The sequence below is a fragment of the Bufo bufo genome, chromosome 1 (assembly GCF_905171765.1).
Source record: "Bufo bufo chromosome 1, aBufBuf1.1, whole genome shotgun sequence".
In the NCBI taxonomy this organism is placed as follows: domain Eukaryota; kingdom Metazoa; phylum Chordata; class Amphibia; order Anura; family Bufonidae; genus Bufo; species Bufo bufo.
This window is the reverse complement of record NC_053389.1, coordinates 775,762,731-775,784,867: the sequence shown is the minus strand read 5'-3', so window position 1 is coordinate 775,784,867 and position 22,137 is coordinate 775,762,731. Positions and strand designations below refer to the sequence as shown.

Below are 22,137 nucleotides of genomic sequence, written 5' to 3'. Positions count from 1 at the left end.
CCTCTCCCCTCTTTAGAAATCATATGAACAGCATAGTCCATCTGGAGACCTTGTATGTTCTTATGGTCAGCAAGGATCCCAATAAACTTGACGGGTTTGGATTTTTTGGGGATTTTCTTTTCCATAGGAACACATTGAGGTTGCAATAATTCAGTAATTTAGTGAGCCCCGTGTCACCACAGATCACAATGTAGTCACCTTCTAAAGGAGAACATTACCAGACTGGAGCGAGCGCCTGGTGAATCTGAAGATACTTACCGCCCTCTGCTGGTCAGAGCAATAAATTTCCTACCGCAGATCAAGATTTATTAAAATGCAATCATAGAAGCACATGAAACTAGAACCACCAAGTAAAAAGAACAAGCCCCATGTCCATGGACACTGTATTGTAGATACTGTATTATCACCAGTATAATGATTCAGCATCAGAAGAATAATGTGCTATGTCGTAACAAGAGGACCGCACATGTCACACAGCCGTGTGCTCTCCCATTCATCACATGTCTGAACTAGAACGATCACAACCCTCATGAACATTAAGGAGACCTCAAATTATCACATCACAGGGGTTGTCCTGGTTAGGATGGAGTTAGGGCCCATACATGTGGCCGTATAGCATCTTCACACAATCTCTGTGTTGCCCAGAGCAGTAGTAGGAGGCCCATATACTGCTACAGGGCCCTACTCTACCTCCATACGCCTCCCACTGTATTCATCTGAGAAACAAAAAACTGCAGCACGCTCCACCATCTGTGATGCTGAAGGTTCATGTACCTCCATGCGCTTGGCTCTATAGACTGCATGGTCTAAGAGTCAGTGGACATCATAGACACGTGACACCATGGGCCAGTAGAAAAATAAGAAATGCCAGGGGGTGTTGGGGTTACTGCAATGTGACTTCCATGGATGTTGTATCATGGTATGGCTCTGCTCAAATCTAGTTCTTAGTTGTGTCAGAGATATCAGGCTGTTTTTGACACATCAACCAGTGAGAGGAGCCAGGTGATGGACATACTACTCTGTAGACTTATGTGTCACATCATAAGATGAAGGCCACCAGGGACAGAATGGCCTTAGACCCTACAGGGAATTTTCCCAGTGGGTCAATGCCCATAGGGCCACCTGAGCTCTCCTCACTGCTGCTGGTCGGGTCCATACTACTGGGGGACTATAGGGATCATTTTTAGAGGAAGTCCAGGCAGCATGCTGAAGATAGGTCTACAAGCGCTTTACAAGTCACGTGACACATCTTCTCGGCCTCTTTGTACCATACACCTTTATAGACCAGCGGCTCAGAATCAGAAGGGTCATGTGCTACGTCGTAACGAGAGGTCGCACACCTCACACAGCCGTGTGACCGCCCATTCATCACACTTCTGAACCAGAAGGATCGGCGAGCTGACGGCGGCCACACAGCCCAGGAGCGCTCGCTCCTCATCAGTGCTAGGGCGACTTTCTGCCGGTCGCGTCACGTCACACGGCGCCGTCACGTGACCCGTCCTACGGTGAAGTCCGGTCACGTCCATCCACTGTACACCGTATAATAAACGATACAAAGTGAGAAATTAGCTATGCTAATATATGCGCGCACACGGACCAATAGCAAGCCGCCGCCGCCCGCCATGTTGGATGAGGACAGGGCGGCCCCCCGACCTCGTCACGGGATGTTACTTGGAATCTCGCGAGATCCGGTCTTTGCATATGGCGGCTCTCTGAGCGCTGCACGCGTGGACGGTGTGAGATTTCCGGGAGGAGAGGATTTAACGTGAAGCCGCCAGGATGCAGCACGACGATGTAAGGAGGGGCTCACGTGCATTAGTGTGTAGCGTCTAATTACCGGTTACTAACCCCCTCCATGCCGGTCATTATACAGTGGCAGTGGCTGGTCTCTGGCTGCCCCTAGACTTGTATGAAAGGTGGAATCTGTTTGGTTACTATGGGCAACTAAGCCAGGTCTACTTTACACCGATTTGATAAATGGTTCCAAAAATCTGTACTCCAATGGGGTTTCTCAGGATTTTCAGGGGGAGGTTGTCTGAGTCTTGCTGTTCTGTCAGAAAACCTTACCTCGTCGGATTCCCTTACCCCACGTGACTTCCTCCGCGCAGGCGCAGTACCACGGCACGGCAGCTCCGCACAAGCGCAGTACCAGGGCAAGGGTAAGGTAACATTACAGTGAGCGTCAAGATCTAACGGTAATGAATCTGAAGCGCGCTGTGTAGTGAGGGTAAGGAGAGTCTACAATCCGCGCGTGCGCAGTGTGAGGGTAAGGAGAGTCTACAATCCGCGCGTGCGCAGTGTGAGGGCAAGGAGATTTAACAAGACACAAGACTGTCAGATCTCCTTACCCCTGAGAGCCCATGCGCATGCCCTGGTACTGCACTTGTGCAGAGGTGCCATGCCCTGGTACTGCGCTTGCGCGGAGGCGCACACCCCCCGGAAGTCAAATGGGGTAAGTATTCTGACAGAACACCGGCGCCAGTCGACTGTCTGAAGAGGCTGTGTCAAGTCATTGTGCTTGGTACCGCAGCTCAGCCCCACTCACTTGAATGGGACTGATCTATGCGACCGATGACCGCGACGTCACTGGCCTAGGAGGAGGCCGCAGCGCTCACCGGACTCCGCGGTGCCGGGAGTCAGACCCCCTCCCATCTCATTGGTGATCTGTCCTGAGGACAGGAAATCATCCCGGAAAACCCTGCAGATTCCTTTTGTCTTTTTTCGCTGCTGATTTGTGTCTTGGTTTTGCATCTAGAATCTGCGGCGTGTCTGTACTGTCCCCTGTCTGTACTGTCCCCTGTCTGTACTGTCCCCTGTCTGTACTGTCCCCAGGCACACGTCATGGCGAAGCCAATGTCACATCTCCGTTTTCTTTCCTCGCAGGTTATCTGGGATATTGTGGGAAATAAACAGTTTTGTTCCTTCAAGATAAAGTAAGTAGCCATTGCCCATAGCGCACCAGCTTCGCCGCTTCTCCCACCAACATTTAAGCCTCGTTCACATTTCCGTTTTCCACGGGCAGCACACGTGTCCATTGATTTGTGTCTGTTCGCGCATCAGTATTTTTATTTTTTTGTGACCGCAAAATGCATTACTTTGCTCCGTCATGCAGACCAAATGCGCCCTTTAAAGTCCATGGGTTGGTGAAAAGTCACTGACTTGACCCGCTGGTTAGTTTCTCGCTGACCACTGATGGGAGATGCTCTGGAAATGGATTTCAGATGACGCACGGAGGGGGGGAAAAAACGGACACACGGACCAAATGTGCATCCTTCATGGATGAAACAAGGACGGATTTGTTTCTCAGACGCCTTATGCCTCATTCACACGTCAGTGATTTTGAGTCAAAACCAGGTGCGGCTCTTTTCCTTATACTTAGGCTAGGTCTACACAACGACGTTTTGTCGCGCGACAATTTTTATAATGATAGTCTATGGTGTCGCACTGCAACCTGCTGCGCCGCGACAGTTACCAAAAATCCACTCGAAATTGGATTTTTCTGCGACTGTTGCAGTGCGACACCATAGACTATCATTAGAAAAATTGTCGTTGCGCCGACCAAGCCTTATGTCTGTGGAGGCTCCAAATCACTGATGGAAATCGCTGACCAAAACACTGCAATTAAATATTGATGACCTACCCCCAGAGATGTCTAACCTCCGGCACTCCAGCTGTGGGGAAACTACAACTCCCAGCATGCTCCATTCATTTCTATGGCGTTCCGAGAACAGCTAAGCAAGTGTACATCTTGGGAGTTGTAGTGTTACCACAGCGGGAGGTTAGCCATCTCAGCCCTACCCTAAGGAAAGATCAGCAGTATCTGATCGGTGGGGTCTGATCTTATCTGCAGCAAGCACAGCGCCGTGCATTGTACAGTGGCCGCACTTGGTATTGCAGCTCATTCCTGCTCTCAGCAGGACAGGGGCCATGGTGACCAATTCATGTGATCTTAGAGTCCGAGGCGGGGGAAGGGATGCTGGGGGTCTTAGCCCTGCCGATGTGATATTTAGCTCTGACGGCGCTCGCTGTCTCCAGTGGGGCTCTCAGTCTGGATCCGCTATCAGTACGCCGTTGGGGTCGTTAATATTGAAAGGGATTTTACAAGTCATGGCCATCAGTATTTGACCGCCGGGGGTCTGACGCCCTGCACCCCCGCTGATCAGTTCTGCAGTAGCTCCAGTGCCGGAGGTCGGTGCCTGCTACTCTGAAACAGCTGATTGGCTGGGGTGCAGGTTGTTGGACCCCAACCAGTCAGACATTAATGGCCTATCCTGAAGATTGGAAAACCCTGGACAACCTCTTTAGGTTTGGCTTTGCCATATCATTTCTGAGGCTGATAAGTGGCTCTCGGACACCTTTGGCGCTGCTCATCACTGGGTGATCTGCATCCCAGCCGCCCCACTGAGTTTGAATGTTTTGGACCAAGGACAATGTGAGGGATCAGTAGGCCGTGTTCTCTGATAAAGGGGTGCGGGTTAACGACGGGCAGTAGCTTTCAGGGTTCTGTCATGTGACGTTTTATTTGTGTAGGACAAAGACGCAGAACTTCTGTCGGAATGAATACAACATTACCGGGCAGTGTAACCGCTCCTCCTGCCCGCTCGCCAACAGTCAGTACGCCACCATCAAAGAAGAGAAAGGTAAGCGATAGATACCGGTGCCGATGGCCTCCTACCCCGAGGAAGGAGATGAGTGACATCATGTCTCCTGTCCCCAGGTATCTGTTACTTGTACATGAAGACTATAGAGAGGGCGGCATTTCCATCACGTCTGTGGGAGAGGGTAAGTCCCGCCAAGTCTGCTGATTCAATGCGTGTTCCCATCATACATGTCACAGCTTATGTCCACCCCTGAGAACGAAGGGACTCGATGCCCTTTTGCCTTTCCCCCATTCAATTCACCACTGGGTGTCCCGACTACAGCCAAGCATTAGAAGACCATGTAATACAGAATCTGAATCCCCCTTTAAGATGTCCACGTCACTGACTTGTCCTCTCCTATCAGGTTGTATCCGACAACGGTTATACCTGCCATTACTGTTCCCATCTCAGACAATGGAGGCATGTCGCTAGGATTGTCTGATAGGTGCGGGTCCCACCTCTGGGACCCAGCCGGCAAAGTGAAGGAGGGCACAACGCCCATGTGTGGCCGCCGAAAATAGCCAAGCGTTGGCTCTGCTATTTCCATCGGCCCCATAGAAACGAATGGGAGCGGTGGCCGCACAAGCGCGGTGTGCACTCCCATTCACTTCTATGGGGAGAGCGCTTGGTGGTGGCCGGACCTGGTCACTTGATATAGGTGCGGGTCCCACCCAATGGGGAAATATCCTAGCAATATGCCCCCATTGTCTCAGATGGGAATACCCCGTTAATTGTTGTCAGCCGGATTTCCGAGGCAAATCTGTCTGGTTACAGAATGATATACAGTCTACTAACCTCTATAGGAAGAATATAGTGAATTCCAGCGCTGACCCCTTACCTGCAGCGATATGCAGGCTTATAGGGGGGCGGCCTACAGACAACCGCGTGGAGAGACTGGGACACCGTTAAAAACTGCAAATTATAGCGAAGGACTTTATTGGTTATTATCAGTCATAACATAGATGCAGGATATGCCATCACTTTATGATCTGTGGGGGTCCGACCTCTGAGACCCTCTCTGATCCTGAGAATGAAGGAGCTGCAGTGCGGATTCAGCGCTCCTGGCGTCACTCTTTCTCCGCACATGTGCGCAGTACATGGAGCCGGGGTGAATTGTCCATGTAGCCATGTTCAGAACTTCACCTGTGACCTCTCACCTGTTGTCTAATGCTCCAGGACACATTGAGAAATCTTCCCTCTGTCTCAGAGATATTTAGGGGTCTCACTGATCTGTTCCTGGTAGGTCCGTCTGAGCAAGAACTACGATCAAGCTCTGGAGCAGATAGATGAAAACCTGATCTATTGGCCCCGATTTCTCCGACACAAGTGCAAGCAGAGGTTCACCAAGATCACACAGTACTTGATCCGAATCCGCAAACTCACTCTCAAGAGACAGTAAGTGACATTTCTGATGTTCGCTGCCACATCACTTTTCTGCCTTGGGCTCCATTCACACTGCGTTTTTCATGGCCATTTTTCAACCAATTTAATGGCCATAAAAATTAATGCATTTTTATTGGCTTTTTTTAAATTTAAATCCCAACTATTGCAGTATACATAATGTCCTTCAGAGTGGCCCCCGGGAGTAATAATATCCCCCAGAGTGGCCCCTAGCATTAAAGGGGTTGTCTGTGTTCAGCTTTAACCCCTTCTTCACCCTCCAGCCCATATAAGTTGAGCCTCAGAGCATTTCATGCCCCGATGCTCTCCCTTGGCCCGTGCTACATCGCGCAGGCCAAGGGCTGTTTGTTTCCATTTTTACACTGATAGACGGAGGCTCCCGCCTAGCAGTGTTCCCAGTGACGTCGCCGACACTAATGGACGGGCTAGGGCAGCGCTAAACACCGTCCATTAGTGCCGGAGACATCACCGATAACACTGCTAGGCGGGAGCCTCTGTCTAGCAGATCCCCGTACGTCACCGGATCTGTAGAAAAAGCCCTTGAAATGCTCCGATGCTCAACTCATAGGGGCTGACTGGGTGAAGAAAGGGTTATGTCAGGGTTTCAACTCTGAACCCGGACAACCCCTTTAATAATGTGCAGCGCTTTTTTATGCAAAAAAATAAATACTCGCCTCATGCACTTGCACGAGTGGGACAGCCGTTCTTCACTGGATGCCGAAGGATCTGCGCTCCCAGCAGTCATGTTGGAAGCGCATGTCCTTCTGCATCAAGACAGGAGTGACTCTCTCCATTTATTTCAGTGGGGTCCGACTGGACACGAGGACGGCCAAAAATAGGACATCCTATTTTTGGTCAGCCACTATTCACTATGGCCATTTGAATAGCCCCATAAACGGCAATGGTTCTTAAAGTGGCCATGTGATGGACTGTCGTGTGAATCTAGCCTTACATCAGACCATAGTGCAAATGTACAGTACCAGAGGAGTCTCGTGTAAAGGTCCTATTAGTATAGACCTCATGCATGCCGTCAGTATGTAATAGTGTCTACCTGCACAATTTAAAGGGGTTGCAGCCAATCAGTGGCCTCTTTGGGTGCACTAGGGAGAACAGTGATAGGCTGCAGCGGTCACATGTTGTCAATGTAATGTCACCGCTGCAGCCGGATAAATAAAACCCGGCCTAGAAAACCAGAGCAGCTGCGTGAGATCTGGCAGGTAAGTAATGCTCACTTCTTTATTTCAAGCAGATCCTGGGGGTTGTCCAGTTTCCTCCTGAAACTGGACAACCCGTTCCATAAGTTTGAGGGGCTCTGTACCCTGATGGTTCCAGAAGGAATAGTTGTATTAGTCACCATGTACACCATGTGGTTGGTGCTGTTTTAGGCCATTTTATCATGTCCCCGGTTGTAACCTGGATGTGTCTTGTCTTCACTCCCAGGCGTAAACTTGTCCCACTGAGCAGGAAGGTGGAAAGAAGAGAGAAGAGGAGAGAGGTCAGTATTCTGCTACATAACACGGCCCTTGCGTGGGTTCACTGCTGTGTGTATACGCTTTGTTTATTGGGGTTTCCCATCATGAAATATTATATTAATTGAAATTGGGTTTGGGGGAATTATGTTTTACCCTGTGGCACAGGGAGTCCTGTAGGCCTGGCAGTGATCCCTGGGAAAAGGGAATGTAAATGAGCTCTTGTCCAGGAGAAGGAAAGCTGGTTCTAGTGCCATCTACACTGACCTGGGATGGGTTTTCTGGGATTTTGGTACTAATCGGTGGTGTTCTGACACCCGGGACCCCCAACGATCAGCTGTTTGAGAAGGCACCGGCGCCCCTCTGAGCGCCACAACCTTCTCCGTCCTTGCCAAGCATAGCTGCTATACAACGTACGGTGAGCAGAGAGAAGGCCGCGGCTCTCACAGGAGTGCAGATGCCTTCTCAAACAGCTGATCGGCGGGGATCCCGGGTTTCGGTCCCCCACGATCAGATACTGATAACCTCAGGATAGGTCATCAAAATCCCTGTAAGCCAAAGCCAGAAACTTTCCCTTAAGAAAGAGACACCCATCAGCAGATGGCTGTTTTGGGGTTTTGCCCCTTGTCAGTTCAGAGCGGGGTACTTGTTTGGCTGGGTGAGAGAGTCCTTTGACATGCCAAACCAGTACCCTGCTCTGCCCTTGCAAGGGGTAGAAACCCTGAAACAGCCGTCTGCGGATGGATATCTCTTTCTTATGAAAAAGATTCTGGTTTAGGCTTACTTCCCACGTCTTTGAGGGTCATTTATCATCGCCCCTGCACCAGCTATGAGCTGGCATAGATTTCATTCTAGGAGCACAGGGGCGTGGACCTCATCGTAAATTAAGCGCGTCCTCACGTGGCGCAGGGGATGTCAAGACCAGTTTTGAAAACGCCTCTCTTGATAAATTACCCCCTTTGTTTAAGGTCTGTTTAAAAGGCCAGACATTGACTTAGAGAGGGTAGCCATGCAATCAGGGCTGTGGAGTCGGTAGATAAATGGTCCGACTCCTCAGTTTTTGGTAACTCTGACTCCTCTGTATTTAATATGCAAATGTATTTTATAGTATAAAATACATTTGCATATTAAATACAGAGGAGTCGGAGTTACCAAAAACTGAGGAGTCGGACCATTTATCTACCGACTCCACAGCCCTGCATGCAATAGGTGGCACTAGAGAGCCAGCCTCCTGGATAAGAACGTATTTGCATACACTGCCATTTTTATGCGGTGAAGAATTACGATATGTAGTTGCATAGTATGCTATCATCTGTTAAAGGGGTTATCCAGGACTATTAAATGCCCCCATACGCCCGGGCCCCTCACACTGAATATACTTACCTGGTTCCCACACCACCGCTGCTGCTTCTACCCGTGCGCGGATGAAAACATCTGGTGTCGGGGGGGGTGGGGGGGAGCAGCAAATGGCAGGCAGGGACAAGCCCCCCTAACGTCACCCGCAATGCTAGGCAGCCTCATCCCAGCCTGCCATTGGCTCAGACACCCCCCCCCTACCCTATTCAGTGTGAGGGGCCCGGGCGTATGGGGGCATTTAATAGTCTTGGATGACCCCTTTAAGTGGAGTCCTGGCAGCCATGTCAATCCTCTGTTCACTGCAGGGAAGGCAATAGAAATAGTTTTCTGCCCTGCTGGTCAGCATGGAGCAAGGCGTCTGCAGTACATGGCAGTATAAATGGGAAGAATCCTTCTGCCGAGGAAGTAAAAAGGGACTATGTTGTCAGCTGCCTGATGGGGAAGGAGATTGTGCTGCCGGGGGGGGCGCGAGCTAGACAGAATCAGATTAGCGGTAGTAGGGTGACACGTGGGAGCAAAATATGAAAAATGTATTTTTGCTAGAAACTTGGCAAAATACTACAAAACCTCTGTTAACTTTTCTGGACTTTTGGTATGAAAATAATTGATGGCAAATCCCTTCCAGGAAAAAGCCCTGGTGGCCGCTCAGCTGGACAACGCGATAGAGAAAGAACTGCTGGAGCGTCTGAAACAGGGAGCGGTAAGATGAATGATGGGAAGAGGAGCAGCATAGTCCATTATGGATGGTGGCCAGAGATGTCATCTTTCTGCTATGTTTCTTCACAGTATGGAGATATCTACAACTTCCCTATCCAAGCCTTTGACAAAGCTTTGGAGCAGCAGGAAGCAGCAAGCGAATCGGAGTCTGAGGAGGAGGAGGAGGAAGATGAAGTGCGTATGATCCCAATGGCTGTTTGTAGTCCTCCATGTTGCACAGAAATAAATTTTCACATCCTCAGCGTGCCACATGTTCAGTGCAAAGCATTAAATCCGTTGCAAAATCCACCTTTAACCCCTTCCCGACCAGCGCTGGTGGGATCTTTAAAGATAGCTGCCTGTTTCACACAGCAGAGACCCAGGACTAATGTATGTGATCGCTGTATATTTAAATCCTCAGATGCTGTGGTCACTTGTCAGGCTTTTCTCCCGGGCCCAAACAGCTTCCCTGCATGGCGATCAGAGGGGCTGTTCATTCCTTGTAGTAGCCTCGGTCCCTCTTAAGGATCCAAGGCCACTACATCAGTAGTTCCTGTGGAGCCCTGCTGGTGGCAGGGCTCCATAGGAACATAGCACAACTTCTATAGGCTGCAATGGTAATTCATCGCCTGTTAAAGTCCCCTAAAGGGACTTAAAATATGTGTAAAATATATCTATTTTTGAAAATGTAAAAATATATAAACATTCAAATTACACCCCCCAGAAAAATAAAGACAATTTGCATCCCAGAACGCCCATACTATTAAAATGTAAATATATGCTTTCCATACCAAAAACATAATTGGCAATTTGTCCTTTTTCACGCTTCACCCCCCCCCCCCCCCAAAAAAAATATAAATAAATAAAAACTACAAACCATCCCGCAAAAAATAAGCCCTCACAGCTCCGTAGACCTAACTATAAAAAGATTATGGGGATCAAAGTTTTTATTTTTATTCTTAAAACACAAAAAACTATACAAATGAGGTACTGCCATAATTGTAGTAACCCAGAGCATGAAGGTCAGTTTTACCGCATTTGGAACGCCGTAAAAACTAACCCCATAAAACTGTGGCAGAATAGCTTTTTTTCTCAATTTCACCCCATTTGGATTTTTTTTTCCAGTTTCCCACTACATTATATGCATCAATAAATGATGCCATTAGAAAGTACAGCTTGTCCCGCAAAAAGCCCCCATACAGCTATGTGAACGGAAAAATAAAAACAATGCGGCTCCCTCTGCCTTCCGATCGGAGCCCCCTCAGTGAAATTGCGGTGGTCTGATTGGTAGCCTCCAGTCCTGCAATGGCTTTCTCCATACTGAGCTATGCACGAGGCACAGCTCAGCATGGAGAGTGTAAAAATCCTATTCACCCTAATTGAGATCTATTAGGGTTAATAGGAGAGGGGATCAAAAGATCCCATGTACGAGGCCCCTAAGCCGTCTAATAGTTATATGACAAAAAGTGAAAAAGTAAAAAAAAAAAAAATATATATATAAAAATCCCAAATTTACATATAAAAATATATAAACAATAAAAAAATAAACATATTTGGTATCGCCGCGTCCAAAAATGTCAACTATTAAAATATATTTTTAAAAATGCGATGAACTCCGTAACAGAAAAAAATAAAATAAATGAAAAACACACTATTTGCCATTTTTTGTCATCTTGTCCCGCCCAAAAAAATTGAATAACTGTAATCAAAACAAGTTATACATACTACAAAAATGGTATCAATAAAAATAACAGTTCGTTACGCAAAAAACAAGCCCTCACACCGCTCTGTAGACCAAAATACAGAAAAGTTATGGTTGTCAGTATATGTCAATGCAAAGACATTTTTAATTTTTTTAAAAAGTAGTAAAAAAAAAAATTTGAGCCGCTAAATAAGGGTGTCAGGTCATTTTTAGTGCATAGTGAATGCTGTGATGTCAAAACCCCAAAAACCTTGGCGGAATTCTGTTTTTTTTTTGTTTTGTTTTTCAAATTTGCTACAAAGATTTTTTTTTTTCTGTTTTCCAATACAAGACATGGTAAGTTAAATGGTGGCATTAAAAAAGCTTATTTTTTGCGGTACAATATGCAATGTGAATGGAAAAATAAAAATGTTACGGCTATTGGAACATGGGGAGGAAAAATCTAAAATGTTAAAATCGTTCCGGTTTTTAAGGGGTTAATATAGACCTAAAGAAAACAAATAATGGTTGTGAAAGTGGGGTGTGGACTTTAAAGGGGTTGTCCCACTATAAGAACAGGGAATATCTGATCAGTGGGGGTCCAACTTCTGGGACCTCCGAGGTGCCAGAGTGAGCGGTGCTCTGACATGTGCCCGTCTGTGAGACTGCTGGACATAGCAGAGTGCTGAGCTCATCGGCTTCTCTTTGGCAGTTCCATAGAGTTGAATGGTTCGGCAGCCCCCATGTGTGAACTTCACTCCCGCCCCTCTCTGTTGATCGGGGAAGATTCCAGTGGTCAGTCCCCCAAAAGATACTTATGCCCTATGCTCTGGGCAGGGGATACGTTCTTATGGTCGAACAACCCCTTCAAGGGTGGGGGGGAACCAAGAATGACTGTCCAGCCAGGAGGCGGGACCGCCGATTTAGCATATACTGCTGGTCATGTGACTCTGCACAACTAACCTCTGTCTCGTTGTTTCCAGGAGAGCGGCAAGAGAGAGTTTGTGGAAGATGAAGACGTTGACGAAAGTGACTTGAGTGATTTTGAGGTATGGTTCGGAGCATGAATACTACTAAGTCAGTTTTTATTGTTAACCTGTTCAGGACCACACACCATTAAAGCGGTTTTCTGGGAGTGGTAGTGTTCTCAGGATAAGTCATCAATATCGGATCGGTGGGGGTCTGACTCCCGACACCCCTGATGATTAGCTGTTTAAAGGGCCGAGCGCTCATCCACCTCCTTACATCTCCGTACATTGTATGGCGGCTGTGCTTGGTATTGCAGCCTAGGCCCATTCACTTGAGTGTGACTGAGCGGTCCATAGGTCATGTGACAGATGTATGTGACGTCACTGGCCTAGGAAGAGACCGCAGCCTCTTCAAACAGCTGATCGGCAGTCTGACCCCCACTGATCGAATGTTGACGACCTATCCTGAGGACAGGTCATCAGTATTGTACCCCTCTAATGTACAGTGCATGGTCCATACATGTATGTAGCAGGAACATGTTGGTTTCCCAGAGACCACGCGTAGACTGTTACATGTAAGCTCCATCCTGGAGGAGAGCAGTATGCTGCACGTATGAAAAATGTTTTTTGCAACTGATTTCTTACGTTGCCCACCATGTTTCTATGCAGGATATGGATAAATTGGGCAGCGATGAGGAGAAAGAATCTAGTCAAGAGGAGTCTTCAGAGGAAGAAGGAGAAAAAGCAGAGACCTCAAGAGTAAAATCCAAGGGCAAGACACCTGTGAAAGGACCAGTCAGAAGAAAGAGAGCGTATGTGGAGATAGAGTATGAGCAAGAGACTGAGCCACAGAACAAGGCCAAAGCCACCTGATGGACGATTTCAGACAATTACTGAACTGCTTTTTCTAAATAAAACCATTTGCCGGGTGACAGCGCCGTCCTTACCTGGTCCTTCTTCCATATTAATGAAGGGTACTGTAAAGTCACAGCTCATTTCAAGACTATTTTACTCCCGAGTGACTGATGGATGAAGGAGGGGAAAACAGGGTTACAAAAAGACCACCCATTTGCCTTATTGCAATGGTGACTAAGGGGCCTTAGGCTGGGTTGCGTTCCAGTCTAAGCGTTCACAGAAGTGCAGTTTTGGCCCTTTTAACCCCTTAGATGCCGCGGTCAATAGTGCCCGCAGCATCTAAGCGGTATACAGAGGGTGCAGACTCCTTCGGTCTCCCATCATCGTCCTGCAAATGACATTGAGGAATGCAGATCTGTCTGAAACCTACTGAAGGCCCCAGCGCTTGCCTGCAGTGTATCTCAGCAGACCGAGCCTCTGTAGTGCAGCCTGCTGGTGACTGTCAGCATAGCACCGACAGTATAATTCTCTTGTACTGGATAAGCAGGACAAGAGAATTATACAAGGGGTCAAAAGATTGTCTAATAAAGGGGTTGGCCAGTTTCCTATATTGATGACCTATCCTCAGGATCGCCCAACAATATAAGATCGCTGGGGGTCCGACACCCGGCACACCCTCCGATCAGCGCTGCGTTCTCTTCACTATTTACCTGCTCAACATTGCAGCGGCAAATAGGTGTTATTACACTTCCTCCATCTCATTCACAACAATGGGAAGGAGCGGTTACAATCCCTCTGCTCCTTCCAATTTGATAGAGTGTGAGGGAGGAGCCGCAGTTACACCTGCTCGCGAAGAGAATGCAGCGCTTGCACGAGAGCCGCCTTATTTTCAGCTGATCTGATATTGATGACCTATCCTGAGGACAGGTCATCAGCCTAGGAAAGCGGACAACCCTTTTAAAGTTGGACTGTTAAATGGTTGAAAAAAAAATTTTAAGTTTAAAAACTATACTTTTCCATTAAAATAAAACTTTCAAAATTACAAAAATAAAATATTTGGTATTGCTGCATCCATGACGACCCATACCACACAAATATCATGTAATTTATCCTGTAAGGTGAACGCCATAAAAAAGACAAAATGGCAGAATTGCTGCTTTTTGCTTATTTGCCACCAGAAAAACAATTTAAAAAAAAAGCGATCAAAAGTGTTCTATATACCAAAATGATATCAATGAAAACTTCAAGTTGTCTCACAAAAATCAAGCCTTGGTAGAAATAAAAATAAAAAAGTTATGGGTCTTGGAATGCGGCGATGCAAAAACATTATTATTTTTTTTAAAGGTTTTTAAAAAACATTTAAAAAAAAGCTTCTATATGTATTTGGTATCAATATAATCATACTGACCCAGAGAATAAAGTTACCTTTAAAGGGAACCTGTCACCGGGATTTTGTGTATAGAGCTGAGGACAAAGGACATGGGTTGCTAGATGGCTGCTAGCACATCCGCAATACCCAGTCCCCATAGCTCTGTGTGCTTTTATTGTGTAAAAAAAACGATTTGATACATATGCAAATTTCCTTGAGATGAGTCCTGTCCCTGAGATGAGTCCAGCGTGAAGGAGCCCAGCACCACCCCGCATCCTCAGAATCTCCTCCTTGCTAGAGCGCCGTAATCTCGCGATGCGTGAGCTAGCACATGCGCCGTTCGTTCCCTGAGGCAGGGAAGGAACACTATGAGGACACTGCGCATGCGCTAGCTCGCTCTAGCCTTTTGACGTCTGGGAGCAAGGAGGAGATTCTGAGAATGCGGGGCGGTGCAGGGCTCCTTCACGCTGGACTCATCTCAGGGTAATTTGCATATGTATCAAATTTTCCACAATAAAAGCACACAGAGCTATGGGGACTGGGTTTTGCGGATGTGCTAGCGGTGATCTAGCAACCCATGTCCTCAGCCCCATGTCCTTTTTTTTTTTTTAAATCAAGGTTTCCAGCTCACCGACATTCATGCAGAGATGGTTCCTGTTGCTCCAATTTGGTCCGGACCATCCAATAACGTCAAAAAGCCCAGCAATCCAACATACTTGTGAACCAATTCTTCTCTTTATTTGCAACAAAAAAATTCTAAATTCCAGTGACATAATCCACTTCTGGACCCCCAATAAAAAAAAAACACTTGTGCGTTTCTAACGCTACAAGCCTTCTTAGGCTACTTTCACACTAGCGTTCGGGGCTCTGCTTGTGAGTTCCGTTTGAAGGCTCTCACAAGCGGCCCCGAACGGATCCGTCCAGCCCTAATGCATTCTGAGTGGATGCGGATCCGCTCAGAATGCATCAGTTTGGCACCGTTTGGCCTCCGTTCCGCTCAGCAGGCGGACACCCGAACGTAGCTTGCAGCGTTTTCGTGTCCGCCTGGCCGTGCGGAGCCAAACGGATCCGTCCAGACTTACAATGCAAGTCAATGGGGACGGATCCGTTTGACGTTGACACAATATGGTACAATTGCAAACGGATCCGTCCCCCATTGACTTTCAATGTAAAGTCAGGAGTCCCTATTACTATACCATCAGATCGGAGTTTTCTCCAATCCGATGGTATATTTTAACTTGAAGCGTCCCCATCACCATGGGAACGCCCCTATGTTAGAATATACCATCGGATTTGAGTTACATCGTGAAACTCAGATCAGACAGTATATTCTAACACGGAGGCGTTCCCATGGTGATGGGGACGCTTCAAGTTAGAATATACTGAGAACTGTGTACATGACTGCCCCCCCCCCTCCTGTATTTAACTTATTGGTGGCCAGTGCGGCCCCCCCTCCCTCCCCAGTATTAATTGTAACCAGTGCGGCCCCCCTCCCTCTATATTCATCGGTGGCCAGTGCGGATTCCCAGTATTAAATATGACCAGTGCGGCCTCCCCCTCCCTCCCTCCCAGTATTAAATATGACCAGTGCGGCCTCCCCCTCCCTCTATATTTATTGGTGGCCAGTGCGGATTCCAAGTATTGTGACCAGTGCGGCCTCCCCTCTCCCCCCCCCTAATTAAAATCACCCCCTTCCCCCATAATTGGTGGCAGCGGAGAGTACCGATCGGAGTCCCAGTTTAAATCGCTGGGGCTCCGATCGGTTACCATGGCAGCCAAGACGCTATTGCAGTCTTGGCTGCCATGGTTACTTAGCAATAAATAGACGCATTATACTTACCTGAAGAGCTGCGATGTCTGTGTCCGGCCGGGAGCTCCTCCTACTGGTAAGTGAAAGGTCTGTGCGGCGCATTGCCTATAGCACAGACCTGTCACTTACCAGTAGGAGGAGCTCCCGGCCGGACACAGACATCGCAGCTCTTCAGGTAAGTATAATGCTTCTATTCCCTTACACCCATGACAGCACCCTTGAGAGACCGCCTCCATCCAGGACAGGAACTTTCGTGGAGAGCTCTTAAAGGGAGTCTGTCACCACATTTGAGCCTATTAGACAGATCCAACAGCGTTATATGTGCCACCCAGAAGTTTAAAACGGTACCTTTGTTGCATATACCGGAGACTTGTTTCAGCCAAAAATGAACTTTGTATGTTCTGTAAATGCGCCCTCTCAAGTGCCCAGGGTGGCGTCTCAATCTTCCGAGCCCAAGACCGGACCTCCCCAACGGCTCATAACCCCGCCCTCCATGTGCCTCTGCCCGCCCGTTTACGCTCCTCCTCTCTCCTGCGGCGCAGTGGAAAAGGAGAGAGGAGGAGCGTAAACGGGCGGGCAGAGGCACACGGAGGGTGGGGTTATGAGCCGTTGGGGAGGTCCGGTCTTGGGCTCGGAAGATTGAGACGCCGCCCTGGGCACTTGAGAGGGCGCATTTACAGAACCTACAAAGTTCATTTTTGGCTGAAACAAGTCTCCGGTATATGCAACAAAGGTGCCGTTTTAAACTTCTGGGTGGCACATATAACGCTGTTGGATCTGTCTAATAGGCTCAAATGTGGTGACAGACTCCCTTTAAGAAGGAGCATGGCCCCTAAATCACCAGTTTTTGTTTCCTGTCCTAGGGATTAGGACGGCTTTGTGGAGAGCTAAAGGTATTAGGCTGCAGGTGCCCGAATTACTGTGGAGGGGGGGGGGGTTACCTGGTTCGGCGTAAGCCTCCTCTAGGAGCCACTGAAGTAAGTCTGGTGCTGCCTTCTGGGTCCTGGAAATTTTTTCGGGCTGATGCTCTACTGCACTGTGAGATGTGACCGGCGCGCTGGCGCTTCCTGGCAGTGCTCAGGGGGTCCGAGGCCTTCCTCTCCTTCCTTCTGGCTTGTACAGGAAATCTCGCGCGACAGGCAAGATCCGGAAATACCTCATACGACTACCAGTGTTTGGAATGCACGCAGCGTGCGTTCCGGAAGTAGGAAGTTCAAATAGCTATATAATTTCAAAATCCTGGGTCCAAAAGGGTCTATGAAAAATAAGGAAGTAGGAAGTGATTCTCCTACTAATAGGTCGCAACGAGCACCAGCAGGGACCCGACCGAAGGACTTATTACTCCCTGGAGCGCGCGGTCAGAAGCAGGCCAGCCAGCCTACAGAGGGCCCGGATTTCTCCTCTGGAAGAACGCTCTATCCTGGTAGCTACTATGGAGGATGAGAGCGGCCAGCGTGCTGAACTGCAGGAGGGTCATGAAGTCAGACCAGTAAGTGACAGATCATTAAGCAATACGCCACACAGACCTGTCACTTACCAGTAGGAGGAGCTCCCGGCCGGTCACAGACAGCGCAGCAGGTAAGTATGATGCTTCTAATATTGCTAAGTAAGGGGAGGCCGCACACTGTGCCACCAATGAAAATAATACAATAGAGGGAGGGGGGCCGCACACTGTGCCACCAATGAAAATAATACATTAGAGGGAGGGGGGGCCCGCACACTGTGCCACCAATGAAAATAATACAATATTGGGAGGGGGGGCCGCACACTGTGCCACCAATGAAAATAATACAATAGAGGGAGGGAGGGGGGGCCGCACTGGCCACCAATGAAATTAAAACTGGGGAGGGAGGGGGGTCTGCCCCCTGCTGCCTGGCAGCCCCTGATCTCTTATAGGGGGCTGTGATATGCACAATTAACCCCTCAGGTGCAGCACCTGAGGGGTTAATTGTGCGGATCACAGCTCCCTGTAAGAGATCGGGTGCTGCCAGGCAGCAGGGGGCAGTCATGTACACTCACCTAAAGAATTATTAGGAACACCTGTTCTATTTCTCATTAATGCAATGATCTAGTCAACCAATCACATGGCAGTTGCTTCAATGCATTCAGGGGTGTGGTCCTGGTCAAGACAATCTCCTGAACTCCAAACTGAATGTCAGAATGGGAAAGAAAGGTGATTTAAGCAATTTTGAGCGTGGCATGGTTGTTGGTGCCAGACGGGCCGGTCTGAGTATTTCACAATCTTCTCAGTTACTGGGATTTTCACGCACAACCATTTCTAGGGTTTACAAAGAATGGTGTGAAAAGGGAAAAACATCCAGTATGCGGCAGTCCTGTGGGCGAAAATGCCTTGTGGATGCTAGAGGTCAGAGGAGAATGGGCCGACTGATTCAAGCTGATAGAAGAGCAACGTTGACTGAAATAACCACTCGTTACGACCGAGGTATGCAGCAAAGCATTTGTGAAGCCACTACACGCACAACCTTGAGGCGGATAGGCTACAACAGCAGAAGACCCCACCGGGTGCCACTCATCTCCACTACAAATAGGAAAAAGAGGCTACAATTTGCACGAGCTCACCAAAATTGGACTGTTGAAGACTGGAAAAATGTTGCCTGGTCTGATGAGTCTCGATTTCTGTTGAGACATTCAAATGGTAGAGTCCGAATTTGGCGTAAACAGAATGAGAACATGTATCCATCCTCTGATGGCTACTTCCAGCAGGATAATGCACCATGTCACAAAGCTCGAATCATTTCAAATTGGTTTCTTGAACATGACAATGAGTTCACTGTACTAAAATGGCCCCCACAGTCACCAGATCTCAACCCAATAGAGCATCTTTGGGATGTGGTGGAACGGGAGCTTCGTGCCCTGGATGTGCATCCCTCAAATCTCCATCAACTGCAAGATGCTATCCTATCAATATGGGCCAACATTTCTAAAGAATGCTATCAGCACCTTGTTGAATCAATGCCACGTAGAATTAAGGCAGTTCTGAAGGCAAAAGGGGGTCCAACACCGTATTAGTATGGTGTTCCTAATAATTCTTTAGGTGAGTGTATATTCTAACTAGAAGCGTCCCCATCACCATGGGAACGCCTCTGTGTTAGAATATACTGTCGGATATGAGTTTTCACGAAGTGAAAACTCAGCTCTGAAAAAGCTTTCATGCAGACGGATCTTCGGATCCGTCTGTATGAAAGTAACCTACGGCCACGGATCACGGATGCCAATCTTGTGTGCATCCGTGTTCTTTCACGGACCCATTGACTTGAATGGGTCCGTGAACCGTTGTCCGTCAAAAAAATAGGACAGGTCTTATTTTTTTGACGGACAGGAAACACGGATCACGGATGCGGCTGCAAAACGGTGCATTTTCCGATTTTTCTACGGACCCATTGAAAGTCAATGGGCCCGCGAAAAAAACCCGGAAAACGGCACAACGGCCACGGATGCACACAACGGTCGTGTGCATGAGGCCAAAGAGACATTCTAGCAATTCCTTATTTAGACGATCTTTTAGTAGTAGCAGAGTCAAAGAACTGTCTGGACATACATCTCAAAGAGGTAGTGCGGATCCTAGAGAAACTCGGTTGGCAGATAAACTGGGGAAAATCGCATCTAATACCTTCCCAAAAATGTATCTTTCTAGGAATGATCCTGGACTCTGAAAAATCATGTTGTGTCCTTCCCCAGAACAAAATAGAGAAACTAACAGAAGGAGTTCAATCTCTGATAGTAGCAAAGAACCGTACTATCAGGCAGGCAATGGCGGTGTTGGGCAGAATGACTTCCACCATAGCGGCAGTCAATTGGAGTCAGTTTCACTCCAGACCCCTCCAATGGCAAATCCTGAAAGAATCGCTGGATGCACCACTCCCACTCACCCCTCAGGTAACTCAATCTTTACACTGGTGACTGAATCCTTTAAATCTGTCCCAAGGTCTCCCTTGGAATCCGCAGAATTCTGTAACCATTACCACAGATGCAAGTCCTTTCGGTTGGGGGGCCTATTGTCAGGGAAACTTACGGCAAGGGGTATGGAAAAAGGCGGAGAGTCAAGACTCTCAAAACATGAGAGAACTAAGAGCAGTTCTTCTTGCCTTAAAATAATTCCTTCCATCACTTCAGGGAAAAGCTCTAAAGATTTTTTCGGACAACGCCACAGTCGTATCCTATTTGAACAGACAAGGAGGAACCAGATCAGAGAGTCTTATGTCTTTGGCCGCAGACATTTTTTCTCTTATAATACCTTGCGTTCCGTCTATCAGGGCGGTACATCTAAAAGGAACGGAAAACAAGGTAGCTGACTTCTTAAGCAGAAACACACTGGACCAGGGGGAATGGTGTCTAAATCAGAAAATCTTCGACCAAATAACTCTCCTCTAGGGTCGTCCGCAACTAGATTTGTTGGCAACCAGGGAGAACAGAAAATGCCAACTTTTCTTTTCCCTAAGGTCAAAAGACTCACCAACGGGGATAGATGCCTTCTCCCTCTATTGGCCGGATCAGCTACTCTACGCCTTTCCCCCGCTAGGACTCCTTCAAAGGTTTCTTCAAAAACTAAGACAAGAACGGACGAGAGTGATCCTGATTGCTCCATTTTGGCCTCGAAGAACCTGGTTTACCTGGTTGAGGAAACTCTCCCTGATGGACCCTTGGATTCTCCCGGAGAGGCAAGATCCATTGTTTCAAGGCCCTGTCGTTCACCCGAATGTAAAACAATTGCATCCAACAGCATGGCTCTTGAGGGGGAAATCCTAGAGCGAAGAGGCCTCTCCAAGAAAGTAGTTTCTACCTTGCTATCTTGCAGGAAGGAGGTTACCTCCTCAATTTACCTCAGAATTTGGAAGACCTTCTAAAAATTTTCTAAGGATCCGGTGAATCCCTTAAATCCTCCTCCTATGTGTAAGATCTTAGATTTTTTAAAAGCCGATCATGAAAAGAATTTGAGGCCCAGCACTCTCAAGGTACAGGTATCTGCCCTAAGTGCCTTTTTTGACTCTCCGATTGCAAACCATCCCTGGGTTAGGAGATATTTTAAAGCGATCAGCAGAGTTAGACCGATAGTCAGACCCTCGGTTCCCCCCTGGGACCTCAACTTAGTCCTCACTAGCTTCATGGAGTCTCCCTTTGAACCATTACAGAACTTATCTATAAAACTCCTTTCCTTCAAAACTGCCTTCCTGGTGGCGATCACCTCAGCCAGACAGGTGGGGGAAATTTCAGCTTTTTTAACATCCCCGCCTTATACTAACATCTTGGATGACAGGGTACTTATTAGACCAGACGCTTCCTTTCTTCTGAAGGTAGTATCCATATTCCATAGATCACAGGACATTGTCCTTTCTTCTCTGTGTCAGAATCCAAACAATGAAAAAGAGAAGAAACTCCATTGCTTAGATGTGAAAAGAGGTCTATCCCATTGGACGTTACTAGTCAATGGAGAAAAACCTCTAAGCTTTTTATTCAATTCAGAGGAAAAAAACAAGGGTCTCTCAGCCTCTCCTAAATCTCTATCCAGATGGATTGTAAGCACCATTACTTTGGCCTATTCTTCAGCCGGAAAAACTCCTCCGGCAGGTTTTGGTGCTCATTCCACCAGATCAGTTTCTACTTCATGGGCAGAGAGGGCTGATGCTTCCTTAGAACAGATTTGTAGAGCAGCCACATGGCAGTCGCCGTGTACCTTTTTCCGTCATTACAGACTAGACCTAGGCTCTAGAGAGCAGCTGGCCTTTGGTAGGAAAGTCCTCCAGGCAGTAGTCCCCCCGTCCCCCTAAAATATTAGGCATATTAGTCAACTCTCAAGGGTGCTGTCATGGGCGTAAGGGAAATTTAAGATTACACTCACCGGTAATCACTTTTCCATAAGCTCATGATAGCACC

The 22,137-nt window shown here is 47.8% G+C and overlaps 1 protein-coding gene and 2 non-coding genes across 3 annotated transcripts; 1 reads left to right on the top strand and 2 right to left on the bottom strand.

The window, feature by feature from the left end:
* Positions 1 to 423: 423 nt before the first annotated feature.
* On the bottom strand, positions 424 to 519 carry LOC120987534. The gene has a single exon (XR_005776125.1). It is a non-coding gene; the product is annotated as a small nucleolar RNA U13 (small nucleolar RNA).
* A 777-nt stretch (positions 520 to 1,296) lies between these two features.
* LOC120987521 lies at positions 1,297 to 1,391 on the bottom strand. Its single transcript, XR_005776113.1, has one exon. It is a non-coding gene; the product is annotated as a small nucleolar RNA U13 (small nucleolar RNA).
* Positions 1,392 to 1,653: 262 nt separating this feature from the next.
* Positions 1,654 to 13,256, top strand: MAK16 (MAK16 homolog). Its single transcript, XM_040414861.1, has 10 exons — positions 1,654 to 1,794; positions 2,884 to 2,933; positions 4,531 to 4,640; positions 4,718 to 4,782; positions 5,884 to 6,035; positions 7,482 to 7,536; positions 9,492 to 9,566; positions 9,653 to 9,757; positions 12,227 to 12,292; positions 12,881 to 13,256. Exons 1-10 carry the CDS (start codon positions 1,780 to 1,782, stop codon positions 13,082 to 13,084), a joined length of 897 nt encoding a protein of 298 aa, XP_040270795.1. The 5' UTR covers positions 1,654 to 1,779; the 3' UTR covers positions 13,085 to 13,256.
* Positions 13,257 to 22,137: the final 8,881 nt, after the last annotated feature.

Bases quoted from the DNA above. Each gene is read 5' to 3' on its own strand.
- MAK16 (XM_040414861.1), top strand. The intron at 4,641-4,717 runs GTAAGCGATAGA...TCCTGTCCCCAG, and splicing joins CACCATCAAAGAAGAGAAAG to GTATCTGTTACTTGTACATG. The intron at 6,036-7,481 runs GTAAGTGACATT...CTTCACTCCCAG, and splicing joins AAACTCACTCTCAAGAGACA to GCGTAAACTTGTCCCACTGA.